Source organism: Ciconia boyciana, chromosome 1 (assembly GCF_034638445.1).
Source record: "Ciconia boyciana chromosome 1, ASM3463844v1, whole genome shotgun sequence".
In the NCBI taxonomy this organism is placed as follows: Eukaryota; Metazoa; Chordata; class Aves; order Ciconiiformes; family Ciconiidae; genus Ciconia; species Ciconia boyciana.
In genome coordinates, this window is record NC_132934.1 from 57,995,218 (window position 1) to 58,016,094 (window position 20,877).

General features: G+C 46.9%; 1 protein-coding gene across 7 annotated transcripts; it reads right to left on the bottom strand.

Moving 5' to 3' along the window:
* Nucleotides 1–410: 410 nt before the first annotated feature.
* GTPBP1 (GTP binding protein 1) lies at nt 411–20,504 on the bottom strand. 7 transcript variants are annotated; one of them, XM_072869017.1, is made up of 13 exons: nt 18,743–19,102; nt 16,795–17,527; nt 14,514–14,625; nt 11,808–12,099; nt 10,357–10,705; nt 9,782–9,905; nt 7,713–7,827; nt 7,109–7,253; nt 6,784–6,966; nt 5,828–5,963; nt 5,065–5,243; nt 4,359–4,556; nt 411–2,753 (listed from the first exon to the last, which is right to left on the bottom strand). In XM_072869017.1, exons 2-13 carry the CDS (start codon nt 16,825–16,827, stop codon nt 2,661–2,663), a joined length of 1,959 nt encoding a protein of 652 aa, XP_072725118.1. In that variant the 5' UTR covers nt 16,828–17,527; nt 18,743–19,102; the 3' UTR covers nt 411–2,660. The 7 variants fall into 7 exon arrangements, with proteins under 7 accessions (XP_072725118.1, XP_072725098.1, XP_072725127.1 ...); XM_072869037.1 differs by having other exon boundaries at nt 412–2,753; nt 11,808–11,988; nt 18,743–19,088; XM_072868997.1 differs by lacking the exons at nt 16,795–17,527; nt 18,743–19,102 and adding an exon at nt 20,298–20,504.
* Between the last annotated feature and the right edge of the window lie 373 nt (nt 20,505–20,877).

The window sequence follows — 20,877 nt, forward strand, 5'->3', positions numbered from 1 at the left end:
GCGAGGGCCCAGGGAAGCACAAGCTTATGCAGGCAGTGGAAGTGCTGTGCTAAAATGCATCCTCTAGCAAAGTGTCTCTATTAGAGTTGGACCCAAATGATTTGCTATAGCAGCTCTTCACACACATGCTCGTACGCATCTCACACAGCATAGCTCCACACGACGCAGGCGTTCTCATTTCACCACTCTGCTACCAAGAAGCACTAAATCTTAGGCAGAGTAAAAGCTGTCGGGGCTGTGCAGAGGCTCAGCAGCAGCTCTCCTGTGGCATGGCATACCCTCCCCTGCTGTCACTACAAACGCAGCCTCCTCTCGTAGCCAGCAAAGGAGCATGGTGCCAGGCAAACCCGCTTGGTCCAGCTTTTGGTGTTAAAGCAGCAACTGCTGGTTTTCCAGAGGGACAAAAAGCAACAACATACTTTAACTTGGAACAAACTTTTTTAAAATTTATTTTATAGATCACATCAGCCTGAGTGATCTTTGAATGCTGGTCACAAAAGAGAGATCACACCACCTCCTTTGCACAAACTGAAGTAAACCCTCTTCCAGTCTCAGCAGTCTCCTTCATTTGGAGCACAAGGAATGGAGAAAGAGAAAACCGCCTGGAGCTCCCTGCTCCCCAACTTTTCACAGCAGTGAAATCAGATGCAGCTTGTGCCTCCCGGCAGTGAAATCAGATGCAGTTTGATGCTGCTACAGGGCCAGAACACAAACTAGGCCCTCGTGCCCTGCTTAGCCACACTTCACACCCCCTCACAATGCGGGTGCTATTAGTGTTGTAGCCGCCTATAGTTCCTCCCTCGCCAGGAGAGTGCTGGTATTTAGGCACATAGCTTGGAAAGGACTGTCTGACCTCCCCGCTTCCACCCATGCTCAGGCCACTGCAGTCTCTAAGGCAAAGTACTCTTGTCTCCAAACCACGTTCCTCACCTCTCCCATACCACTTAATGCTCTTGAAGTGCTGGTGCTGGTATTGGGACATGCGCTCTCCCCCTACCTCGAGCTTGCTGTCGCTCAGTCGGCTTGAAAGCCTACCTCAAATCACAAGGTGAACTGGAATGAACTCCACACAGGTGCCAGAGTGAGAAACAGGAACAACCCACTAAGGAGGGACAGAAACTTTTCAGCCTCCCTCTAATTAAAATAAAAGTCCTTCATTGGAGAAGGAAGCCCTCAAAGAAAACAAGGCTGAGTGCACCTGCTGGGGAGAGCAACTATTTGCTGAAGATGCCACCTCCTCCCTCAAAATGCTACCACGCTCCCACAGCTCGCCACAAGCCGGCAGAGGATAACGCCTGTCCTTACAGGAGCTAAGTGAAGAGGCAGGGTTAGAAGAGAAGAGATCAAAATAAGCAGGGAATTGATCACTTGCACAACCCAGGGTTAAAAAACATGATAACAATAAAGTTAATTCACAGACTGTCCTTGCAGGGCCTTGCTGGAGAAGCCAGAATTTGTCATTAAAAAAAAAAAATCTTAAAAAAAAAAAAAGAAAGTCAGAAAAATTATCACGTACTTCCAAACCTGAAAGCACTTCCCTAAGTTTGGTACCAATTCATCATCGCCCTCTTTGGCCAAGAGGGGAGAAGACAAATCCTACCTCTGCCATGGCAAAGTTTGGCCAGTGAGTTCCAGAAAAGATTTGGGAAATCTTGGAGTAAACAAAATCAAGGGGAGGTCATGTTTGCCTGGTGTCTCTGTCCCAAAGGTATACTGCCACCTGTGATCTCTGTCCATCGAGGTGAGAAGGCTTTCTCTGGCTCAAGGGATGGACTGAGTGTTCCTGCACTATATTCTTAATACTGTCAGTTGAGCTGCCGCAGCCTTGAGAGGCAGGTTAGATTTGCTCCAGTGTGTGCTGAACAAACAATAGGAAAAGCAGCATGATGGGAAGGGGAACAGGATGGGCAAGTGACTGCCCATTTAATTCTGTCTCTAATTAAAATCTTAAGTGCTATCAATGTATTTGACAAGGATATTTAGTATAGAATTCCTCAACTTAACATCAAGAACTGCTTTCCAATTTGTTTCCCTCTTAGATTTCCAACTAATGAACTTTCTTACCATCTCCTTCAAACTTCAGTCACTACAACATTAAATTAAACCCACTTAGAAACAGTTTACGATGGAGGGAATCCAGAAACATATCTGGCATGGGGCCACAGTGGTGAGGAAACAATGCCCTATGGAGCCATCCTAAGCAATGTGTTTTAACCTTTGCAAGTCTGAAATTTCAGGCGTTTGATAACCCCTGGATCTGAGACAGCAAATAGGAGGAGAGCAGCAAGTCCTGTGGACAGAATGGGGTGAGGAAGGAGGGAGGCAGCTAACTGGCTCTTCACAGTTCTATCCAGACTCTCCTCTCATCTTCATGCACACAAAATATAATAAAAACTAATAAGAATAAAAACTAAGCCCATGATGTACAAAAATGTGTCGATAGGGGGAGGAGGAAGGTGTCAGTTACTCAGTTCTGTGTGTCTTACCACCTTCATTAGCTTATAAATTATGCTCCTCTCCATCGCTTCCTTCAGGGAGGAAGGATGATTCTTCTGCAGCCAATCAGCTGGGATGGGTTTTGGTTTAAGCTGCTCCGGATCTTTTGGATAAGAAATGAAGGGAAGGGGAGGAATTCCTCAGAGGGAGGAGGAGTAAGAAATTCAGCAGCCACTGGCAGGAGTCACACAGGCTCCCTGAGACTTCACTTTATGGCGCTGACCCCCACGTCGCCGGCCTCCTCCTCCGACTTTTGACTGAAAAACAAGAAAATACACTTCAGTGCGCAGCAATCTCTGAATCAAAGTATCAACACAGCAGGAGCTCAGATGGATTACAGACATGTCCAGACAGCAGGAGGTCAGTTGTGACTGATCAGCTTCCTACCACTGCAGGAAGGAGATCAGGCAGACAGACACACCATGAAGGAAGGAGAGACAGACACACTATGAAGTTCAGCCCTTCAAGCTGAGGAGAACTTGATTTCCCAATTTTCTGAATGCTTCACTCCCGTGAGAATCAGCAGGTGCCATGGGGCTTGGCATCTGGGAAATCGAGGCCTCAGACTCCCTTGGCTTTGTGGAGAATGGAAGGAGAGCCCTTCACCCCCTACCAGGGCTCTCTTGCTAACCTGACTCTGTTCCCAGTCTCAGGCTATCAAACCCACCGTTCTCTTTTAAAGCAGCCAAATACCTTATTGCCCTCACGGATGTGGGGCTCTTCATCCAGCGCAGGCTGAGGGGAAGCAGTAAGGAGAGAGAGGCAGAGGTAAGCAAGAGCAAAAGCAACGCAGACTCTCAGGGGGAGGGATGAAACAAAGAGCAAGCTGGGAGCATTACTTACAACCACAGTGACGCTACAACAAGACAAGGAGGAGATGGGGGATCAGTAAGAAGCCACAGGCATACGCAAAGGTAGAGAACCTCTGCCAGAGGGCCCTCTTTCAGCAGCCAGCCTGGCTCAAGAGGGCGAGATTTGACCAATGACAACTAAGATATAGCTAAAATTAAGAGGGGGAACACTGACCAGGTCTCTTGACAGAGTCAGTTCCTGAACATTTCGCTTACTAGATAAGTACACTAAAAGGAGAAGATCCATGTAATAAAGCTGATAAATAGGTCCCAAAGCCTGCAGTTAGAATTGAGTTTCCATTTCTTTCAGCCCAGAAAGGCTAGGTATCCTTCTCGGACAAGCTGAGCTGAGAAGTCCTAACCAACAAAAGAACCTAGATAAATTTCTCTCGAAAGAGATAAGCCTTTCCTCCTCCTTGGACATCTCCATCCTCTCTCCTTGACAGGGCAGACAACCTGTGTCTGATCCTACTACTTAGGTTGTAATTTCTCTAGTGTACGTATGTTCTACCTCTCATTCAGACAGCAGACACCCAGTCTGTGACTGGTTGTTAGATGCTTCACTAGTTCAGCTACTGGGTATATGGAGACGCTTCTTTACTGTGAGCACAGTCAAGTAGTGAAACAGGTTGCCAAGGGAGGTTGTGCAGTCCCTCCTTGGAGGTTTTCAAGACGTGACTGGATAAAACCCTGAGCAACCTGGTCTGACCTCACAGCTAATCCTACTTAGAGCAGGAGGTTAGACTAGACACTTCCTGAACTCCAACCCGCATAGTCCCAGGACCCTAAGCTGCTAGCTGCTGAAAGGTCAGCCATGAGGAGTCATTCAGTCATCAGAGAATTCTGATTTCTGCTATGAGACTACTTATATTTCTATTTGTTTCTGTTGCACAGAGTCCCAAGATGAGTTCAAGGGTATGAGGGGATAATGCTTGTGCTTTAGAGTGCCCTTCCTCCAACAGATGAAACCAGGATGCAAACAGCTAGGACAGACATATTTTCCTCAATTACCAATGGTTGCAGGGCAGTAGGTGTCAGTGGCGCTGCGGCTGTGGAGGGGGCCTCGTCCCCAGCTGGTGGGCCTCCAGCTGCCGTCCCAGCCGGGGGAACACCATCCTCTCGTTTTGTAACAGCTCCCTTCTTGGTTGACTGCATCTTGATCTGCTGTGGCTTGGAGTTCATTGGCGAGTTATTGGTGGTCTGAAGTAACTGCAAATTACAAAGGGAGAGGCCAAAATCAGCATTAAAATGGGCCAATATGGCAAGGTTCAATGCTGCTTTTTAACAAAAAGCTTTGAGAGAATTGATACCAATAGTCATCGGGAGAAGAATGCAGCAGCAGCTGTTCAAAGAAATCTAGGCCCCTGAGCTGCCCTCAAGAACCCTTACAGGATGGAAAGGGCCACTCAGCTGAGGTGACGCTCAGCCCTCCAAAATGTGACTCAAAGGGACCAGCTACAAGCTGTCAGAAAGAGACCAAGCCGTAAGAACCAGAGGCATCTTGCTCACCCCCCACCTTCACATTTCCCTCATTCACACCAGCTAAGACCCACCACACGACCAAGCACATTGGTCATCTACAACCCATGTCAGGGCTGACGTTTGTGATCGAAGGACAGCCTCTTAATTTTCCAGAGCTATCTGGATTCTCCTGCTGGCTTCTCAGTGCCAAAAGTAGCTAATGGGCAAAAAAAAAGTTGGACTCTTCAGCCTTTACCTTAGTGATGGTACCCACAGCTTTGGTGCGGCCTTCACGGAAGACCAGACGCTGGTCTATATGCAAATATTCTGGGGTTTTGATGAAGCGAAAGTGCACTGTGGCTTTGTCGCCCGTCCGCAGGCAGTCCTTGTCCATGCTGAGAATCGTGGCCGTCTGTCGGATGCTGCCACAATGCACTGTGAATGTAATGCACAAAGGCTTTCAACAGCCAGTGCCATTAGTGGAACAAGCTTCAGACAGACATCTAAGGCAGTTCTCGCTACCCTACAGCTAACAGCGCTGAGTTTGGAATGTAAAAATCTACTCTGTAACAAAGACCATACAGGTCACACGGCTGCCTTTTTTCAGTCCTCAAAAAGAAAACACATATAAGCTAGAACAGTTGCCTTCGAGTGGAGGTTTTCCTGAAGCACCCTCAACAGAATCCTACATGCCAAGCAGCCAAGCTAAAGGGCAGGACCTAAAATGAGTCTCTCAGTCAGCATTTGAAGCTGAAGAATCTTTGCACCATGGAGATCTGGCTCAGGTAGGCTCCAAGTACACTTGGAGTCACACATCTCCTTTTTACCTACAGCCTTCGCCACTCTCCTCTGTCAGCTCCCTCCCCTTTCTCTAATGCATTGCTGGGAAAGGTCAAACCCAGAACTATGGCTTATGCTCAGGCTGACAGAGCCATCAGGAGAAAAATGATCTCAGGCTAGAGCTGATATAAAACTGTTACCACTGGGAAACAAAGATGACACAACACTGAGACACATACCCATGGCCTGATATCGTGGGCTGATGGTGGTCGGGTGATGGAGCACCAGAATCTCTGCTTCAAACTCCCACGATGCTTGTGGATTCAGGCGGGGTGACACCATTACCATGCCTTTCCGGATGGAAGAACGCTTGATCTGAAAAGCAGAGACACAAAAAACCTTAGCGTGATTCTCCAGGGAAGAAATCTGCTTCTCTGGCTGACTGCATCCAGAAGGATCCTAAGGGATTTCACAGATATTTCACTGGTGCTCATCAAAAGGCAAAGCCAGAGCTGTTTAGCAGTATGTAACAATGTTATGCAAAGGTTGCAAAAATCAAGTTCAGCTGAAGTTTCTAAGGAAGCTTTAGTTAGAGTGCTGGGAATGCTGGACACTGACACAGAAGTTTTAACTCACTGATCCTTTAAAAGCAAAACATACATCCTGGTTGCACATTACCCAAGCAGATGATCTCTCCAAAAGCATGATGTCTGTTAACACAAAATTATAAGACTGAACACATGAAGTTTGGTATAGCTTAAACTATACCCCCTTAAAACCAGTGCAGCTCCTATTGACAGAAACCTTTCACCAAAGGAATCACATCAAATTTTGCTGATTTTTAAACCCCAAATCATGCAGCTGGTCCTGCAAGCTGAGAGGAATAGTGTAAATACCCTGCCTAGGTCACTAATGCAGTTGCAGCACAAGAGGAGACTTTTCTTGCAATGCCTCCGCTTTTTTACACATCTCCAACACTATTCCTCATTACCTTGGGTCCTACTGCTATTACCTGGCAGCTGTCAGGTGGAGTAACTGGGACACAGGACCCACAGAGGTTCTATGAGATTTTAATGCGCTGTGAAATGAGGCAGCTGAGGTTTGCAGAAGCAGTCTGATTGCAGCTGAACTCCAAGAGCACTCTAAAATTAGGAGGCTGGTTCCTGTTCTGGGAGTCTAGAGCAGATCATCTCACCTTTTTCAAAGCAAAGGAGGCAGTCTGGCCTCCCCGCACTTCTTTGACGGGCATTCTCTTGCGGTGGATGGACTTGACAGCAATAGGTAGGAAGTTGCCAAGGGGATCTGGCCCCAGCAGCAGGGTGTCATTTAGCTTGATTAGGCCTCTCAGTGTCGTCCCAGACACAACTGTTCCTACGCCCTGTGCCAAAAAAGAAAAAGCAGTAATTGGGGTTACTCCACCACGGTAGGAGAAGAGCTCTAGAACTCCCCTCTCTAGGGAAGATGCCTTCTTCAACCTGAAAGAGGGAGCAGAAAGTTCTTCCAAATAGCAGGCCCCTTACCGGGACAGAGTATGTATCATCTATCTGGAATTCTGCTGGCTCTTCTTCCCTGTAACTGGTCCGTGGAGACAAGAGATTAAGAAACATCTTCAGCAAATCTAGGTTCTCCCCGGTGACATTTGAAATCTGGAAAATTGGGCACATCCTGTAAAGAAAAATTGATGAAAACGGAGTTAATTCACCTCCCTGCCTGGAATTCCACATGTAGGGAGACATCCAAAATCTTGGGACTGAATTCAATACACAGTGCTAGGAAGGGAAAGCCTGGCAAGCAGTCAGATGCACAACACCCCATGTTTGAAAACCTGCAACATTGCCTCTGCCTTCTAATGACATTCAGGGATAGGTGTAAGGTTCCAGGACCGAAGGAAGCTGAATACCCTGCCATCTTCTGCAGACTGCCCAGAAGCAGCCTCTCATTTCTGTCTCAGAGAGGGGAACACAAGCAGGTCAATCTCAGAATCAACACATTCTTATGGAATCAACACACCACATGGCAGATGCAACCTTCACACATCTAGACAATGGGACTCTCTTTCTGAATCTTCTCACCCAGTCTCCAAATAAGATTGAAAGAGAAACAACTCTCCTCTACTCCCGTTACCTCTCTGAGCTGAAGTTGGAGGCTGTTACAATGACATCATCCTTGCTCTGAACCAGCACGGGAATCTTCCTGCACCCTGGGGACTTCAGCAGTCGCTGTAACAGCTTCAGGGTTTCTTAAAGGGTGAAATGAATATTGTTAGGGCAGCATCTCCCGTCTTTACAAATCGCTTTTGTGGGGTCTCTCCCCAAAGGGAGACTGGTGCTCTTGCCACAGATAGACAGGAGAAGATGGCTAAAGGTGTGTGAGTGAGACTGAGTTTGCTGCAGCCCAGGTGGGACTTAGGAGCCATTCCATCTTCCATTTCATGCCAGCTAGCCTGCTGCCAAGTGACACCATACATGAACAGACATACATGTTTGCATCTGCAAGTGCAATGCTGTGAAGTAGACATTTTATAGCTGTCTATTAAGTAGCTTTAAGCAGTTACAAGGTATTTCCTTGTCCTATAAAGGATTTTTCACACTGAATTCAATGAAAACCAGCAGCACTCAGGAATTGAAATATTTGAGAATATGTGAATTAGAAATCAGTTTTGACCAAACAAACCTCAACAGACCTTCCCTGGCAATCAACCTGCCCTAGACGGTTAGAGAAGCATGAAAGAGGTAAAGATCACCATCACAGACTAGGACAGTGTAGGTGGACCAGATCCAGAAATAAATATTTTGGGACAAATCTCATGGGTCTCAACTTTGATCTTTTGCCTCTTTTTAATTCATTTTCTAAGCCTCCTATCTATCAGCCAGCAGGGGCATTACCTGATGCACTAGCATCAGCCTCCTGCAAAGTGACTTACAATAAATGGGGGGAAAAAAAAGGCTAGTAGGGGCTTAAAAGAGCAAATTGTTTATATTCTACAATTGTCATCCAATTAGATGGTTTTTGTGAACAAATGATTGCCTCTGGGAAAGTAATGTTTTGGATAGAGAAACACAAACATCTAATCATGCCATCTGCTCTTCACAGATACACTTGAGCCAAATCTTGTGTCTGTTTAATTTAAACAGAACATGACACAGGAGTGGCTTCTCCCAAGAACAGCTCTTCTCTCCTCACCCCGAGCCAAACTTTATCCTTCCTTCCCCATTATTATCTTATGGTTGGGCCTTACATTTATTTGCCAAACATCTATTATAGAGACATTTAGATTATCTTCTGATCACATGCATCTGTTTACCTGAAACATATTTAGGATTTTTACAATCATGAACTAACCACAGACAGTACCGGGAACATTCACTTTCCTGATTCTTAGGACTGATTATCAAAAAAAACATTGCTCCAATTAACCACAGCATGTTCCTGAAGGTATGAGAAATGCATCGAGAGAATTTTAAAGGTGAGAGTCAGTCACAGCCTGAAAAAATGTCAAGCATAGGTTAAAGGGACACTGCTGGGGTTAGAGGTGCTGCTTTAACTGCTGCTGAGCAAAAAAGTTGCTAGCCCCTGCTGCTCACTGCCATCCCCACTTGTGTCTAGTCCAGTCCTGCTACCACAGCCCACATATGCAGCTGCTTTGAACCATGATTTATTAAGTGTTAGTTGGCTGTTCAGACAGAGGAAGGAGCTGCTGTAGCTATGCCAGCATATCTGAGAAGTGCCCAGGTGAGCAGGATGTAACAAGCAGCTGCCCCTTCACCTAACAGCTGCCGAAGAACAAGTCTGATCACAGCTTAAGATCACACTCAAACTGTGGGCAAGGAGGAAAGTAGCTTTCAAGAGAACTCCCAGACTTTCCCTCCAGGTTTAAATACCCAGAGAGAAAGCAAAGCCACAACCCCAAATGTATGCTTCTCCCCTTTGAGCTCAATTAAGCAAAATCTTGTAGCAAACACTTTTGGGTTGCCCAGCTGAGTCCCCTAACTCAGGTAATTTTGAAATGGTGACTACGAGTGAACTGCCTGCAAAATGGGCAAGGCAAAATAATAGATTTCTGGAAAGTGTTTAAGATGCAGCCAAAACGAGATAAAGCAGCTTTCCTCCAGCAGTAATTCCTCAACCCAAGCAGAGGACAACAGCACACAGAGAGGTTAGAAACAGCCCTGGAGAGAGCTTGTAAGACTCACCTTGCAGGATGTTGGCAGGGCACATGTCGATCTTGGTCACCACAACAAAGACGGGAACGTTAAGTGCAAGCGCCAGGCCCAAGTGCTCCTTGGTCATTCCAACAATTCCAGCGTTACTGCCAACCTACACCAGGGATACAAGATACGGTGATGTAAATGTTCATCCTGCAGAGAGCTGGGTCACAGAGAAGGTCTTGTGTCAGACATGCAGTAGGCTGTGATTAGGTTGTACACGTATCACTGGGACTGTATGAGCAGACCTAGCTCATTTCAAATGCTGTTGGACACTGGCTAAGGCCTCAATTTTAGCTCAATTGGCTCCTCAATTTTAGCAAGGTGTTCTGGAGTTTAGAAATCTTTCAGTTTTCAAGAACCATACATCTTGGGCCTGACAGTCCTGGGGCACTTGCCTCAGAGCCCTGACTAGATATCCACAGTGGCTGCTGCTCTCCACCTCTGGGAGATGTTGCCTTCCTCCACAACCCCACAGGGACTTTGCAATAGGAAAGAAGTTGCTGTTAAAGCTGTGAACAGCCCCGCTCCTGCTGGTACTGTACATCTTTCTTGCTACCTACCATCAGCATGCAGAAGTCAGGTAAATGGCCGGTCATGCCAAAGACGGTGGTTTTCAGGTACTTTTCATGACCAGCCAGGTCAATGAAAGTAATGACCTTCGTGGATTTCTCACAGATCTTTGTCCATTCCAAGCTGCCACCATGGCTGTCGGGCTTGTTCACCACGTTGCCCTCACTGTCGAAGCCCAGAATGTCATTGCCCACGCTGCTGGTGCGGCCTGACTCAATCTCATGCTTATGGCGAAAGAGCTTTTGCCGAGCAAAGCCTCGTCCATTGTCTAGTTCGCCGTGTGTCAAGACACCTAGCAACGTGCTCTTTCCTGCATCCACATTGCCAACCACTGCCACCCTGGAGAGGAAAGGAAAAAGGAACCTGGTAAAATCTGATACCCGAAGAAATAAACAAGCAATCAAAAAAACCCCAAACACCACTGCTCCTGCAAATAACTATCTTTTTCTCCCTAACCTTCAAACAGAGATTTAAAAATGTTAGACCTTCCCAAGCAGAGCAGAGATTCTTTCACAGTTATTAGTTAACACTGGAGATCCCAGACTCTGGGGACTGGGATGTGGAAGACTGTAGAAACATGTCACTGGTGTCCAGAACAGTCAGCTGAACCCAACATTGCTCGATGCCGTACAGAATATCTCTCTTCCAACCCCTAGTCTCTGCAATCCAACATATACACTTTCAAAGGCAATTCAATACACAGGCAATTCAAAAGAAAGACTAAATCCCAACTTGGTCTAGAATACCTCTGCCTTTCTCATGTTCCTCATGTTGCAAATAGCAGCAGGTGCTAGGGAGAGCACAGAAATTTATTCTGATTTATTTCTGAACAGAAATTGCTGTTCCCAGAAAAGGAAAAGCTCTAACAACAATGAAATATTTTAGGGAAAAACCCTCTCCTACAGCAATCTCCTTTCTTGTCTCTGATAAAGGTGGCTATTATGGCTGTTGGCAAATGTTGGAAATCCATTCCATCCAGGTCTGGGCAGACTCTCAAGTCATGTTACACAAGCTATTATATGTCCATTAAAAGGTGACTTGGATCATCACAGTCTTGGAATAGAATTGAACCCTTAGTCAAAAGCACTGTATTCCAGCAGCGTGTGTATATGCACACACATACAGACACATGCGCACATGTGACTCCCTACTGGGATTCCAGCCCACAAAAGATCCCCAAACTGCGAAGCTGTCACCCAGTCAGCAACAGCCCTCAGCTAAACACAGCCAAATCTCCACAAACAGTTTGCTCACAAAAGAGACAGCAACAACAACAAAAAGGTGATTTCATTAGCAAGGAGTGGTCAAACTCAATTCCTTTTGTTGGGTAGCTACAACACCCAGACTCGAATCAGTGTTGCTGGCTCAGCATCACGGACTGCTCACATGGTAAAAATGCAGCTGGGCTGCTGACTAACCCTGTCTCCACCCGGCTCCTCACCTGACCTCCAGGAAGTCGTTGTCACCCACACGTTTCCGAACAAGGTAGTCGCGCACCTTGCCCCCTGCCTCCTGGTGCTCCCGCAGGAGGATCACGTCTGCCTCGATCTGCTCCGCCATGCTCTTCAATGTGGCATAGGATGCTTCCATGTCTGCCTCACTCAGGCCGTATTCAGTCCCATCTAGTATGATGTTGAGGGGACAAAGGACAGTCAGTGAGCACCACCTTGCAACAGCCAGCAGCAATGTCATTCTGCCCGGGACTGACACGACGATCGGGATTTGTATGTGGACTGGAGATGTCAAGACATGTAAACAGAATAAGCACCCTTTGCCCAAAATAAAAAAGGACATCTTCAAAGGACGTCTAAAAAAGGATGTTTTAAAAGATACTCGAAAAGCACCATCTTTCATCTAGAGGAGTTTTCTTCACAATTTCTACAAGCAAATACTTAAGGATTGGCGAGAAAGACACATTTCTGTCTACTTCCCTTACTTCACGTGCTGAAGGTACTTTGCATGCAATTCCCTTCAGTCAGATAAAACATCTCCTCTCGCATTGCAATAAAGGGAAAAGCATTAACAAAAGGAAAGCTCTGACTGAAATATCACCACAACTAACCAGTGAATGTGGGACCAATTTAAACAATCAGCTTATTTTATAAAACCACATCCCAAGTGAACATTTTCTGCAAGTCTGGCCTCCACAGCAATTTCTTTAGCCCCTATGTACTCCAGTTAAAACAATGTTTTTGGCATGTCTCACTGCCTTCATCCTGGCACTTGAAAGAAATGCTGACAGCACATGAGACCAGAAAAAACCAAGGAGGTACTGCTGCCTCTGTACAGTCCACCCAAGCAAAGAGCTGACCGTCAGAGCAAGCCAGTGGCAACTATCTAGACAGTTTAAAGGTCACCACAGCTCTCAGCTTCTCTCCTAACTCAGGTGCTGAGAAGCTGCACAGGTTTCAGGCCAGAATCTCCTCTGTGGGTAAAAAAACCCAACCACCAAAGGTGGAGAGCCACATAGCACCTGGATGACCAAACCTATTGCTGTGTGCGCATTCATACGCATGGCTGACTCATCAGCTGGTACGCAGTAACTGCAGTTTGCGTGAACTAATCAGCATTTTAACTACTGCACAGCTCTACAACAATTAAGAGTTGCTGGGTGGTTTCCAACCTAGCTCATAAGCTGGCTGAGAAGCTGTTGAGATGGTGGGGAAAACAAGAAGCACCACAGCTGGGGTCTTGGGTCATAGAAGGGGAATGAGAAGTAGGGGACAGGAGAGGGTAAGAGCCAAGGGAGAAAGGGAAGGGTCACTACTGATGAAGCAGTGAGCTACCTGGCAGCCTTCACTCGCTCTCAGTCATCTGAGTTGGGTATCCATGATGATCAAAATCATAGACACTCAAAGTGAATGAGAAGGAGGGACGGTGGCAGGGATATCAAGATTTATTTTCAGTTGGCTATTGTTTCCAGTTTACAGAAAAGATCCCCACCTTCCTTGACTATGCAGTATCTGAAATGAAGTCAGAAGTTTTAGCTCATATTTTAAGAAACAACTCCCTACTTCTAAGCACATCATTGCAACAACCACCAGTTAACACCCTCACAAAGTATCCTAGAAGAGAAAGCAGTTACTAGCCCGACTAGCTAGATCTCCCCTGCAGATGTGGTTATCCCAAACGCCAAGGATTCAGACTACACGTGGGAAGCTCGCTTGGACACAAGAGCATTATCCCTGTGATATTGGCTGCATGACAGCTGGTCATGTAATCCTGGCTTCTCTTCTATGTTGAGTGCTTCACAAGATACCAAGAAAACCCAAAAAGCACACAGTTCTGAGGTAACACAATTCTCTCTCTCCATTAACTCAGCCAACCCTGGCACTGATGACATGGGTTTTGTATTCTTCCTCAAACATAGTAACTAGTAGAATGTCTGGTCACAACAATTTGATATCCAGCAGATATCTAATATTTGAAACATGCCTTTAGCCTTATGATAGCCATAGACAATTTTTTTGTATTCAGAAAAGAAATTTCAATTTCAAAGCAAGGCCGTGTTCAATATTATTTTACCAGCATCAGATGCAAATATTCAAATTGTGAAAAAGAACAAAAAGGTAACCCATGCTAACTGCTAAAATCTGCAAAGGCAAATGACTGCAGTCACACTCGAGTTAATGTGACAATAAAGGCCTCATGCTGAGAAAAGGAAAACCTTTCTCTCCATAGTACAGACACACACTAACAAAGAAAGTCAGCAGCATATATTTTGGCTATCTGAAGTATCTCCAAAACATTCCTGTGGGGTAAAAATATTGTTATTTACAATGGAGAAGTGAACAAACCCAGACAGAACAAGGCCTCCATCAGACATTGAGGACATCTGTACTAAAACCGTTATTATAATTTCAGATCATTCATCTTTTCCTGGTATGCCCAGACAACTTATGCCTTATTTCCAAAAGGAACTTGTATGATTTTATACAAAAAATATGTTTAGCTCCACTACATAAGACAGTTGCTGGCAGGAATAAAATAAAAGAATCTGTCCCACATGTTCTGCTATACTTCATGGAAGTTTCCAAGTTATTCTGGAGAAGTAATTACTACCTTCAGCAGCAGCCCAGTGAGATGAACTAGGTTTTTCTTATAATTTTAATGGGTTTTGTTGTTTTCCTGAGGAAGCTATACTCACCTGATCCTTGACCAATGACATAGATGGTCTCCCCACATCCCTCATCGATTCTCTCCGACATCTGCCGGAGCAAACTGTCATACTGCTCTGAAGTTGGACTCACCATCACCAGCTGGAAAAGAGATTAAATATCCATTTGCAGATGTCAAGCAAACATTTCAAAACCAGATTCAGTTATAAGGACAATCAATCTGTGTGTTTTATTGAAAGAGAAAAGCTCTTTTTCAAGGACCGCTTTCTGGTGGTTTGTTTTTGGTTGTTTTTTTTTAAACCAGCTTCGCTGACAGCTATTGCCTTGTGACACTGCACAAGGTTATTTGTCTAAGCTCAGAGTTCATTTATGTTGGAAGATATACTTCAAAGCAAATAAGAATACCAAGCATCTCATTTTGAAGTAACCAATGTTTAAAAGCCACATTTAAGTGAACATCCCACTTCTACTTCTGTGTCATACATGTTTCCATGCAAGGAAAACAGAAAGGGGAGGAGATATTTTCTCCAAAGAAATTCCTTAGCTGGGTACTCCACAGTCTCCGCTGCACAGAGTGCTGCTGCTCCCCCAAAGCATGAGGACAGCCAGAGGAAGCCAGCCAGACCTCACTGCAGAGCACACCTAGGCACCAAAACCTAGAGCATCTCATAAGTCTTTCATATACTTGATCTCCCCTTTTGTTTTCTGAGGGGGCAAAGGGGAAAGAGACAACACGAATAAGCATTATTTTCAAACTCTTAACAAAACTTTAGATACTTTACGCTACAGTGCTGAGAGGCAGACATACAGAGCAGTTTGTACTAGCATATTTGGACATTTCACCAGTGGAGAGCTGCAGTTTTGCAAGCCAGCAACTGTGTTACCAACAAGCTTTGACTGCAGTTATTGCAACAACCACAACTTCCTTTGCCCTTCCCTGCAGAGGCATTAAGAGAAGGAAAACGTGGACAGAAACAAAGTGGAAAATGAGGACAACAAGACAGTGTTTCAGGAAGGATTTTTCTTAGAACAGAATGGTGTAGCACCATTTCTGGCAAAAACCTGTGTCACTCATACAGTACAGCTGAGGACACTTGCACAGAGTGGCCACAATGGTGGTATGGCAGTGGCAGACCAAGGAGACCTTTGTCACCCGTTCAGGACAGATTGGCTATCTGCTCTCTGGCTGCCTCCATGGCTACAAATCTGTTGGTGGCCAAGCATCCTGGTACAGTGGCTCAATAGCTGTTGTGATTCAGATATGCATTTCTGTTAAAAAAGCACTTTTAGTAAGAGTTGTAAAGGCTATCACCTAGTGATAGCCCTATGGGGTAGCCCTGTGCCACACTACAACACTCAATGAAATCCATACTTCCACTGGCTGTCCTTACATACACATTCCAAAATCACACCCAGAAAGACGTACTTCCCTTCACTACGCACCAAGGCCAGTCTGAAATCTGTGCTAGCTTTGCCTAAAACATACGGTTTACAGCAGTTCACAATTATTATATCTTCAAGCCTGCCCAACATTCTCTACTAACACATCCTGACTTGCTAGCACAGCTAACACAATGCGTATTCAAGGAGGAACTACCTTTACCACCTACTACTACTACTACATAGTTGTTGAAGACCTTTATTAGAAATCTAGAGTGTAAGGAAACCCAAACCCCCACAAATAATGCTTAAGCAGCTTTCAAAACTATAGTGATGCATGCATCTGGAAAACTGAAGCACAGACAGCAAGTGCTGGTTAGAAGGTTCAAGGCAGCCAAAGCAATGCTTTCCTCAAATGTTAAGGGTCACACAGAGCATGTATGTGTCTGCAAGGGCCAGACAGCTACAAGAGAGACAATGACCTTCACGTGCCTCTTTTAGACACATGCCGTACTTAAGCCTTTTAACTGCTTGGCATGGTCTGCAAAGGGTAGCAAAGCACTCTGATCGGGAAGGCCACATAGTCTTTCTATGTCATGCTACAAAGGACTGAGTTTTGCCTTTATTAGTCATTCTTTTGGTTTTGTTCTCATTTTAAAGGACACCACTGGATGTAAATGTATTGAGAGGGAAATCAGCAACTCTTCAGAGGCTTGGTCAGGACAGGAATGGAAGGCTGTGTGTTGATGTGTGGGGCTTGTTTCGCCCAGCAAGCACTTTCAGGAATTCCTGGAAGCACAGCAGACAGGCTCACTGTTTAGGCTAGTGCACCAGCACAGGTCAGGGACTGAGGAAGATCTATTAAACAGGCTGTCGTACACATAAAGATCAATAAAATAACAGGGGCCACCAGCGTAGAGGCACACTAACTTCAGCTTCTTCAAGTCTCATCACCAGCTTCATTTTTCTATGAGTTCAAATGCTTCAGCAGTGTGAGTGGGCAGGGTGTTGTCTAAAGTACCAGGGGACATTTCAGCTGAGCAGCTCACTGTAGCCTTTCTTCATGGCACCAGGCAGGAGGGCTGGGGGCTCAAACAGCGTGGTACCCACATACATAAGCTCAAAACACTGTTCCCCCACCCTGCTGCTTTCACTGCCATGCAAAGGTGGTACTGAAGGGTGTTCCAGTGGTAGATTGCCTCCAAAGCCTACCCTGGGGCCGATGAAGCTTACAGCTGATATGATATAGTGGGACATCAAGAGAATGATGTGTAGAACAAACGGCAGCTTTCATGGATCACACCTTCCAATGTCGTTCAGTATTGCCAACAGCTGCTTCTGCAGCCCACAGCCCCCAGCCAGTTCTGCGGTTTCCTAGGTCACTGCAAGACTTTACTTGATGTTTTGAAGATCTCTTTAGCTAGCTTCCTGGACAGAGGGAGCCTGTTCTTTGCCATCTCCTTGGTCGGAGAGAGGCCCTCCACCTTGGCCTCTCTGCTTTTTTTGCTTTTCACCTTTGAGCAATCCCCTCCATGCTTGCACTACGTATTCATATTTCAGAGGTTTTCACAAAGTCAAAAATTTTCACTTTTGTTCTTTCCACTTTGCCAGGCATTGAGCAGTTAGCAGTAGGAGCCATGTGGGTCTAGCAACCTCGCATTTCCTATAGGGCAAAAAAGTAACAACCAGTTATTGTTTTATTCTCATGACAGCAGAAGGAAATGTATCTCACAAGTTTGAGATGCCATCTGTAAAGTCCCTTCCTAGTCTCCGGGGAGAAGTGGCTTTTCCCACCTTTCCTCTGATTAGTTTTAGGATTAACATACACCAGAGGTGGGTAATAGCTACAGCTGTCTGAGCTTACTCCAAGGGGACAAGTTGGACTGTGCCATTCTGCGCTGTCCAACAGCAAGCAAGAGGCCATAGTATTAACTAACAGCAATTTCAAGACACCAGTGAGACTGAGCTAAGGTTGCATCAGCACTACTATGGGCAGTCCTTACAAAAGAAGCATCCCATATCCATGAGGCGGACAAACTATAAAGATTAAGGGCAAACCAAATATTCTGTGGTACGTAGTGCTGCTCTTTATTGGAATAACACAGCCTGACATTTTGCATGGCTGGAAGGCCACCACCAGCCATTGGGAAGTCAAGGGAAAGGCACCTTCTGTAATGTCATATTTTGCTTTCTGTTTCCTGTGGACATACATAGCTCAAGCGCTACTTGTCAATGTAGATCTAACATAAGTATCAGCTCCACTAACAGCCTTGTGTGATATGGTTTTGACCTGAAAGATGATTACTACTGCAGTGTGTTAGTACTGAAGGGAAAACACAGTTAGTACTGAAGGGAAACAGTTAGGACTGAAGGGCCACCCATTAAAATTGACACGATAATGAACTTGTGCTGATGAATGGAACTGTTTGCTTGACCAGCTGACAAGGTGCACTTGATAACTGAATCCTAAAGTGAGGATTCACTAAAAAGAGCACACCTTACAGTGAACACACTGGGGGAGGACTAGGACAAAAGCATGTAACACAGCAAGGGGCGGGTCACACCAGGACAGAAGTAGCAACTAGCAAACAAATTGACTGCAGTGGGAATCACCATTTTAAGCAGGAATTGGAGGGCAGCAATTCAACGGGGAAGACAGAAAAGATGGGGTGATGAGGGGGGCAGGTTAGCTACTCCATTCTCACCATATGGGATTCCTGTTTTAAGCACATAGCGGGAGACTAACTTGGAGAGATGGGGCAGAGCTCATAGTCTTAGCTCTCATCCATGGGGATGAATGAAAGGTCTAGGGAAAAGATAGCAGGTGTACACTGCTGTATGGAAAAGTAACTTGAAATAAAGGTAAAAAAATGCTTACCTATTGCCTCGATAGTGCCTGCAGATTTCTAGGAATGGAAGACAGGCTGACAACACAAATGGAGGTTGTGGGAGAAAAGCATTCCTCTCTCTTTGTCAGAGTTTTGGTCAGGTTCCTGGCTGTCAAGAATCAGTGACACAGCCCTTGGCGTCCTCCGGGGCCCTCTTCCACATCAGCCACGTCCAAGACAAAGCACAGATCAATACTGGCATCCTGTATCAAAATCTTGTCCAGCTCATTAAGGCACAAACAGGTGGCTCAATAGATACTGCAGATTTGATTTCTGTTCTTTACTATCTTATAAGACATCTTCATAACGTTCCTTTTAATACAGTACCACATTGTAAAATATCCGGTCATCCCCTCAAAAACAACCGTTTCCACATCCACACACCACTATTCCTCTCTCTCCTTTTTTCCACAGAGGGCAAGAAAATCCAGGACTTTGGAACAACTCCAGCTGGAAGCATGAAGAGGACGGATGGCAAAAAAACAGGAGGAAACACTGGTTATGCTGACTTCTGGATCACATAATTACAAGTGGACTGAACCAAGTTTTCAGGAGACTTTAGAGTGGGAGATGGCATCACAATACATCAAACCCTTGGCAGCAAAAGGTATACAGTTAAAGAGATCAGCCAATTGAGAAAAAATAGAAGACAGTGTGGAAAGGCAGCTAATGTAGTCTGTGGTGGGCTCTGGCATGCACGTATTACTACAATGTACCTTCCTGCAAGATGGAAGCGAGAATGGATGCTGACAGAAATAAGACCACCACACAGTTTTGTCACTTGGATCCTAGAAAGGAACTGCACAAGGTGAACAAACCTTTTTGTGTTGTCTTAACCCGGTTTGCAAGAGCAAGGCACCCTTGTCACTGAGCCCTTGTGCTCAAAAGTTACAAGCTCTAACCTGCTTTTAAGATTGTGAAGAAAGCTCCAGGAACTAGTACGACTGGCAGCACAGATAGCTACAGAGAACCAGCGCAGAGGAAAAACGTTAGCGAGACGTTGAAGCAGCTGTCAGCTTCAAACCCTGCGCTTGCTGAGAGGATGCAACACTCGCTGCAGGCGCTTCCCCGGGGAGCCGAGGAGGGGAAGGAGTAGGGGGGACAAGCCTGCCAGCACCCTTCTTTCCCGGCCAGGGCACAGCCAGCGCTAGCTCTTCGTAGCTCAACTTTACTGCGCTTCTCCCGGCCGCCTCCCCACAGCACGGCGGGCTCTGCTGCCCGGCCCTCCGCGCCCGGCCGGCTGATGTTGGGGCCGGGAGGGGGGGAGCCGCCGGGACCCAACTCCAGCCCGCGGGGAAGCCCCGGGGTGACACCCTTACCCCGGCTGAGGCGGGCCTCCCCAGCCCCTCCGCTCTCCTGAGGTGAGGGGAGCGGCGAGGAGAGGGGCTGGCCCCGGCTGGCGGACTGGCCCCGACTGGCGGGCCGCCCCGCTCCGGCCGGGCCGGGCGGCAGCCCCGCGGGCAAGGGGGCCGCCGGGGAGAGGGCAGCGCGGGGCCCGGCGGGGTGATGGCGCTCGCCGCCGCCCGCACCCCCCGCCGGGCCTACCTTACTGGTGAGATCGATCTCGGGCTCGCCGTTGAGCGCCTCTCCGTCCTCGGCGTCGAAGGCAGCGCGGAGGGGACAGGCGGCCGCCGCTACGCGAGGCCCCCCGCCCGGGGAGCCGGGCTCCGGGGCGAACATACAGGCCGGCACCGGGGAGCCCCCCATCGGGGATCGGCTCCGCTCCGCCGCCGCCATCTTCCCTGCCCCGGCCCTCCTCCCCCACACCCTCCCCTCCCCGCGCCCGCCCCTCCGCCCCGGGAGGCGCGACGGCCCCGCCCCCGGCCCGCCAAGGCGGTGCCAGCCAATCACCGGCGGAGGAACGGGGCGATTAGCCTGTAGCCATGACGACGGCGGGCGGGGTAGTTGCCACGCCCCCGCGAAGCGCGCGAAGCCAATGGGAGAACCACTGCCAGCTCGACTTGTTTTCCATATATACACACACAACAGAGCCCGCTCCAGGTGTCCGGTCTTTCCTACCCAATAGGAGAGCTGTCCCTCGTGACAAACAACCCTAAAGACCAATCGGATAAGAAGATTCGAGGGACTGGGTAGGACTAAGCCGCTGCCACAGATGGGCAGGGCC